This window comes from Rhincodon typus, chromosome 2 (genome assembly GCF_021869965.1).
Source record: "Rhincodon typus isolate 14 chromosome 2, sRhiTyp1.1, whole genome shotgun sequence".
Classification (NCBI taxonomy): Eukaryota; Metazoa; Chordata; class Chondrichthyes; order Orectolobiformes; family Rhincodontidae; genus Rhincodon; species Rhincodon typus.
Genome location: NC_063333.1, coordinates 137,366,082 through 137,373,431, shown reverse-complemented (window position 1 = coordinate 137,373,431; position 7,350 = coordinate 137,366,082). Strand labels below are relative to the sequence as shown.

The window sequence follows — 7,350 nt, the reverse complement described above, 5'->3', positions numbered from 1 at the left end:
CATGTGTGTTTCTGGATTGGTGCACATGTGTATTCCTGGATTGGTGCACATGTGTCTTTCTGGATTGGTGCACATGTGTGGTTCTGGACTTGTTCATGTGTGATTCTGGATTGGTGCACTTGTGTGATTCTGGATTGGTGCTCATGCGTGATCTGGATTGGTGCTCATGCGTGTTTCTGAATTAGTGCACATGCATGTTTCCAGATTGGCACACAAGCACGTTTCTGCATTGGTGCATGTGTGCAGTTGCAAACAATGCCAACTTTCAGCAGACACTGACTATTATTTATTGAAAGAGAAAATGATTACAGGACCACTAGGAAACAGTATGGGATTGGAACTGATTGGGTAGCTCTTCCAGGGTTGGATACAGTTCCGATGGACTGAATGGCCTTTTTTACACTCTCTGATTCTATGACATCCTTCTATTCCCTTCTCCTTCATGTACATGAAGTGGGGTTGGGGAGCTATAAACAGTACAGAGGAGGACTGCCACAAATGACGGGATCAAGGCCATTAATAAACATGCAGAATTGGTGGTAATTGACGAGTAAGGTTTGACACAGATGAACATGAGATCATGCATTTTGTAGGAATAATGGGGAGGCCGTGACTTGCTTGGAAAGTGCAAGTTCTTATGAGGCAAGTTTTGGTAGGTTAGGGTTGTACTCATTGGATTTTAGAAGAATGAGAGGAGGCCCTATTGAAACATTTAAGACTCTTAAGGGGCTTGACTGGGTAGATGCAAAGAGATTGTCTCCTCTTCTAGGTGAGTCTAGGACCAGGGGCCATAAACTCAGGTTAAGGGGTTGCAAGTTAAGTCAGAGATGATGGTGAATTTCTTCTCTCAGAGGATAATGAATCTGTGGAATTCTTTACCATACAGGGCTGTCAAGGCTGGGCCATTAAAAGTATATTCAAGGCTGAAATAAACAGATTGTTAATCAGTAATGGAATCAAGGGCTATGGCCAAAAGACGGGAAAGTGGAGTTGAGGATCATCAAACCATCCAAGGTCTCCTTGAATAATGAAGCGGACTCAATGGGCTGAATGGCCAGCAGACTCTGCTCAGAACTATCCATCAAACCATTGAAATGACTTGACAGGATCCCAACAGGTGAATGGTTTGAGGTGAAATGCATCTCTCTGCTGTTTCAGTGGAGGTTTAAATAGCATAGAACCTTTGGCAAAATAGGCAGAGGAAAGATTTTGGACAGACATGTTGAATTTGATGGTAACATTTCAGAGTCGCTAAGAACACTACCTGAATAAGCTGTGAAAACAATTTTGTTTTGTTTTGTGAAAACAGGTTTCTTCCGGATTGCAAATGATGCTCTATACAACGGAGATGCCAACCGGAGATTACGAATTCCTGTGTGATAAGGAGAGTGTTAATTCATTTGGAGCAGCACTGATGCCCAGCTTCTACATGATCGTTTTAATGCTGAGTATCGTTGGAAATGGATTAGTTTTACTGGTGCTTGTGAAATATGAATATCTAAAAAGCATTACAAATATATTCATTCTTAACCTTGCCATTTCAGATTTGCTTTCGGCTATTTGCCTCCCTTTCTGGGTGGTCCATCATTTAAAGGGATGGATCTTTGGTGTGGTCATGTGCAAATTAACGAGTGGTATGTTTTACATCGGTTTTTACAGTGGCATAATGTTCTTGACACTGATGACAATTGACCGGTACCTTGCGGTTGTTCACGCTGTCTCTGCTGCCAGATCTAGAAAAGTTCGCTATGCAACGGTCACAAGTGTGATTGTCTGGCTGACCAGTACATTAGCAACCGTCCCTGATTTTATCTTTGTTGACTTAGATGAAGATCCCGAGAGGGAAATCTGTGACAACGTTTACCCGTATGATACAGCAGTTCCATGGAAACTGTTCAGATATTATCAACAAAATATAGTGTTCTTTGTCCTTCCATTCATTATCATAGTGTACTGCTATTTTAGGATAATTCAGACATTGGTAAAATGCAGAACAGTGCAGAAACACAGGACACTACGAGTTATATTCACCATTGTAGTGGTATTCTTCTTATGTTGGGCACCTTACAATGTAGTGATCTTCTTAAGATCTCTGGAGGAGATTCAGCTGCTGCAGTTTGAGAGCTGTGATTTGGAGATGCAACTGGATTATGCCCACACCATCTCTTACACCGTGGCTTATTTCCACTGTTGTCTCAATCCCATTTTTTATGCCTTTGTCGGAGAAAAGTTTAGAAGACACTTGATTCACTTCTGTGACCACTATTTGCCATGTGGTCTGCTGTTTCACCAGCGGCATAATGTCACCAGGAATGTCCACATGGAATATTCTGATGGTTCCATGGGTAATGATACAACAAATAACTGGTAGTCTGACACTTTTCATAGAATGCACATTTGAGGAAATTTGTATTTTTTTTAGTCAACTTGAATTTTCTAATGTTTTTAATGTACTGTAATCAAGACTGATCTATTGTATTAAGAGTAACATGGCAAAAAAATAGCTTTAATGGTTACAAACATTACAACATTTTTACAAGGATTTAGTAAAGACTTTATATTGTATTTTTTTCTTCAGCCCTGCTTCTTAGCGCAAATTTAGCAGACAATTGTGCATAATTTACTTCTTAAAACAATTTTGCTTCTCAAAACTTATGTAAGTTTTTATTTGTTTCCATATTTCATGGTTGGATAACTGTGTTAATTGATTATACTAAGTTTGCTTATGTTGAAAATATTACATTCAGGAAATGACAGATAAATAAAAGTCTTATTGCGCTTGTTACTCAACTACTGTGCGTTCTAATGGTGGATTTCAAAATAATTTATCAGACGTAGAACTAATGTAAACCCAGTGGTAAAGAGCTTGCAGATTGCGACAGGGGAGTTGCTGAAATAGCATTGATTTTTGAACTTGAGGGTGATCCGAAACTCCAAAAATAATTCAGGAATGATCCTGATTCAGTTTCCAGTTGTCACACTCGATCATCCTCCATTAAAGCCCCCACTCAAGCCCCAGACCACTCATTCTGGACTGGCAGGCTGACCGATGCCAACAAAGACGCTGGCACAGTGGCTGGTGGGGGAGATCGCACGTGGCAATCCTAAGAGAAGAGACAAGTGTCTCTCACGTGGTACTTATGCCACACTCAGCCCTCAGGTTTTGCTGCAGGCTAGAGCACTGGATTGATGTCACATAGTAGGCCTCAAAACCGAGATGGCAGCCACGTAGGCTTCCCGTCAGCCATTTTCATTGCCATGGAGTCTCCAGCATTGTCAGAAGACACTCCAACATCAAGGAATCAGTAAAATGGAGATGGCAAAACATTTTTTTCACTCTAAGGGTAGTTGAGACGTGGAGTTCAGTGCCTGGAAGAAGGTAGAAGCAGAAACTCTCACTCCATTTAAATAATACCCTACTTGAAGAGCTCTGACCTGGCAGTTTATGCACTTGCTGCAGGAAGGAGAGGTCCAGTTCTGTAGCTCTCTATTAACCCAGCACAGACACAATGGACCAAATAGTCTCCTTCTGTTATGTTAATTCTCTATCATCCATCTATTTCTATTCAGTGCCTGTGAGGCTGACTGCTCAGCTCATCCTCGAAGGAATGGTCTCCGTGTTCTGTGCAAGTTCTAGACACAATGTTGGGGTGGGCTCTGTCATGCTCGAATACACTGAGCGCAATAAGCTCTCCAGCAGTGACAAGCTCAGTGCTTAAATGTAAGAGTGAGACAAAGGTTCATTTATGGAAAGCATCTGAAGCTTGTCATGCAGATTGCAATGGAAGGTCTCTCCTCACAGTCAGGTTAGGTATGTAAATTACCTCTTCCTCCTCCAGTGGCAATCTGTTGTCTGATGCTGTCACTTTCTCCTGAGGACAGTGTGAAAATAAGAAACCTTGTGAAGTATTAGAAAGATGTGGCTGTGATGGTGGAATGGTGCGAGACACGCTTTGTTTCCTTAGTGATGTTAGTTGGAGTGCGTGAACGTGAGAAGATGGAGGTCTGTATAAATGATTTGAATGTGAATATAGGAGATATGGTTAGTAGGTTTACAGACGACACCAAAATTGCTGGTGTAGTGGACAGTGAAAGAGATTATCTCAGAGTACAATGGGACCTTGATCAGATAGGGTGATGGGCCGAGGAATAGCAGATAGAGTTTAATTTAGATAAATGTGAATTATTGCGTTTCGGTAAGGCGAATCAGGGCAGGACGTACACGCTTAATGGCTAGTTATTGGTGAGTGTTGCCGAACAAAGAAACCTTTATTGGTCAGTGTATTGAGTATAGGAGTTGTGAGGTCATATTGTGGCTGTACAGGACATTAAGTAGACCACTTGTGGAATCCTGTGTTCAATTCTGGTCTCCCTGCTATAGGAAATATTTTGCAAAACTTGAAAGGGTTCAGAAAACATTTACAAGGATGTTGTTGGGATTGCAGGATTTGAGCTATAAGCAGAGGCTGAATAGTCTGGGACTATTTTCCCTGGAGTGTCGGAGGCTGAGGAGTGACCTTGTAGAAGTTTGTAAAATCATAAGGGGTATGGACAGAGTGAATAGTCAAGGTCTTTTCCCCAAGGCAGGGAATTCCAAAACTAGAGGGCATAGGTTTAAGGTGAGAGGGGAAAAATTTAAACGGGACCCAAGGGGCAATATTTTCACACAGAGGGTGGTGTGTGTATGGAATGAGCTGCCAGACGAGGTGATGGAGGCTGGTATGATTACAATCATTTAAAGGCATCTGGATGAGTTCATGAATAGGAAGGGTTTGAGAGGGATATGGGCCAAATGCTGGCAAATGGGACTAGATTTGTACAGGATATCTGGCTGGCATGGACAAGTTGGATCGAAGTTGTTTCCATGCCATGCATTTCTATGACTATATCTCTATGGGGCAGCATGGTGGCTCAGTGGTTAGCACTGCTGCCTCACAGTGCCAGGGACCCGGGTTCGATTCCACCCTCAGGTGACTGTGTGGAGTTTGCACGTTCTCCCCGTGTCTGCATGGGTTTCCTCCAGGTGCTCCGGTTTCCTCCCACAGTCCAAAGATGTGCAGGCTAGGTGGATTGGCCATGCTAAATTGCCCGTAGTGTTCAGGAATGTGTAGATTAGGTGGGTTATATGGGGAGGGGTCTGGGCAGGTTGCTCTGAGGGTCAGTGTGATCTTGTTGGGCTGAAGGGCCTGTTTCCACGCTGTAGGGATTCTATGACTAGTGAAAAATGGTGCTGTGATTTCAGGATGCTTTATCAATGCTGCAGCCATGAACTTGTTGTACTGCTTCTAGCATCAATGCTCTCAGCTCTGTGCTCCCACTGGTCCCTATAGAGATAGCCAGAGGATATCTTCCCCAAAAAGGGTGTCCTTCCTCCTGTCCACTACCTGCAGCAAGAGAGAACCATGGTCACTACCTTCCACAGAATTATTCATACGCTTCCTCCAGAATTGCAGTAGAGTGCCTGACAAGAAAATAAAGCATTTGAGTTTTTTTTTGTTACAATTTAATTTGTCTATCAACTCTTTAGAGTTTTGAAGAATGAGAGAAGATCTACTTCAGGTATATAAGATGTTAAAATGGATTGACAAAGTAGATGTAGAGAGGATGTTTCCTTCCACATGCGGGGCAATCCCGAACGAGAGGTCATAATTTTAGGATAATGGGCCGCAGATTTAAAACAGAGATGAGGAGAAATTACTTCTCTCAAAAGGTTGTAATCTGTGGAATTCGCAACCCCAGAGTGTGGTGGATGCTGGAATAGTGAGTAAATTTAAGCAGGAGATAGACAAAATTTTGACTAGTAATGGGTTGAAGGGTTACGGAGAGCAGACAGAAAAGTGGGGCTGAAATGAAATCAGCCAAAAGACCATGAGTTGTAGGAGCAGAATTAGGCCATTTGGCCCATTGAGTCTGCTCTGCCATTGATCATGGCTGATATATTTCTCAACACCATTCTCCGTGGTCATATTTAATGTCAGAGCAGGCTCATAGGGGCTGAACTACCTACTCTGCTCTTAGTCCTTCCTTTCAATGCTCTTATTATATGCCAGATAAGCACTCTAAGGGGGAATGCCATTTCAAAAAAGCTTACTGAGGCAGTTTTAAATTGGATGGTAACATAAAAGTGTTATTGAAACATGATAAAAACAGGAATTAAAATCAGTGGATAGGAAGTGATTGCATATTGTTACAATCTTGGAACAGAGTAGTAACTTTCTATTTAAAAATACCCTAAAATTCCACTTACTTTACAAAAAGAGTGAAGCCACAAGATTCTGTGGTTTGAAAATAAAAGAATTTTTATTTTACAAAATTCTAACATTGCAATAATTAGCATTTGCCCATTAATTAACATCCAGATGTAAGTTAAAATTCACAGGAAAATTACATTGGCTGCAAACTATAACCAATGTGTACAAGTAAGACCGATCTGACAACTTGGACCAGCAGCTTACACAGTATATGTAATTGAATTCAGTCAGAAGTCCTTTAAAACTCTATCTTACTCATGAAGAATTTCAGCTCCTCTCCTTCTAGGATATATCTGACCTCTAGGTGGCAGCAGTGCACACCTAAGTTCAATGAGCTCCATCTTCACCCCAAATGGTGCACAGGTACAGAATCTCCTCAACACCTCAGCTCGATCTGGATGGAGCTCACTGAATGTTATCGTACTGGTACAGAAAAAGCTGCAGAAACTTCTTCGCCTCTGAATCTGGCCTCTGATCTTCTTCAGCACATACTGCATCACTGACTCATTATCTGCTGCAAACAAGTTTGGATGGCTCTCTGTAACTTTATATCAGTTCGACTAGTCTGCTCAGAGGTTTTGGTTTTCAAATCTCGGTTTCAATCTTTTTTGCCTTGGAACCTGGGATGGTCAGTTTCCTTTCCCTGTATCCCTTCTATGGATTAGCATGGATAGAAGATTGGTCAACGAACAGAAAGCAAAGAGTGGGAATAAATGAATCAGAGATAGTAGGAACTGCAGATGCTGGAGAATCCGAGACAACAAGGTGCAGGGCTGGATGAACACAGCAGGCCAAGCAGCATCATAGGAGCAGAGAGGCTGACGTTTCAGGCCTAGACCCTTCATCAGAAAAGGGGGAGGGGAAGGGTGTTCTGAAATAAATAGGGAGAGAGTGGGAGGCGGATAGAAGAGGGATAGAGGAGAGGATAGGTGGAGAGGAAACAAACAGGTCGAAGAGGCGGGGATGGAGCCAGTAAAGGTGAGTGTAGGTAGGGAGTTAGGAAGGGGATAGGTCAGTCCAGGGAGGACGGACAGGTCAAGGGGGTGGGATGAGGTTGGTCGGTAGGAGATGGAGGTGCGGCTTGAGGTGGGAGGAGGGG

At 42.5% G+C, this 7,350-nt stretch overlaps 1 protein-coding gene across 1 annotated transcript in view; it reads left to right on the top strand.

Annotated features, from left to right (window-relative positions):
* The window catches only part of LOC109920096 (C-C chemokine receptor type 3-like), a 7,792-nt gene extending 5,421 nt beyond the window's left edge, over positions 1–2,371 (top strand). The window contains exon 2 of the mRNA XM_048615772.1: positions 1,310–2,371. Within this exon, the coding sequence (XP_048471729.1) occupies positions 1,328–2,371 (1,044 nt within the window). The 5' untranslated portion in view covers positions 1,310–1,327. The remainder of the gene's footprint in view (positions 1–1,309) is intronic.
* Positions 2,372–7,350: the final 4,979 nt, after the last annotated feature.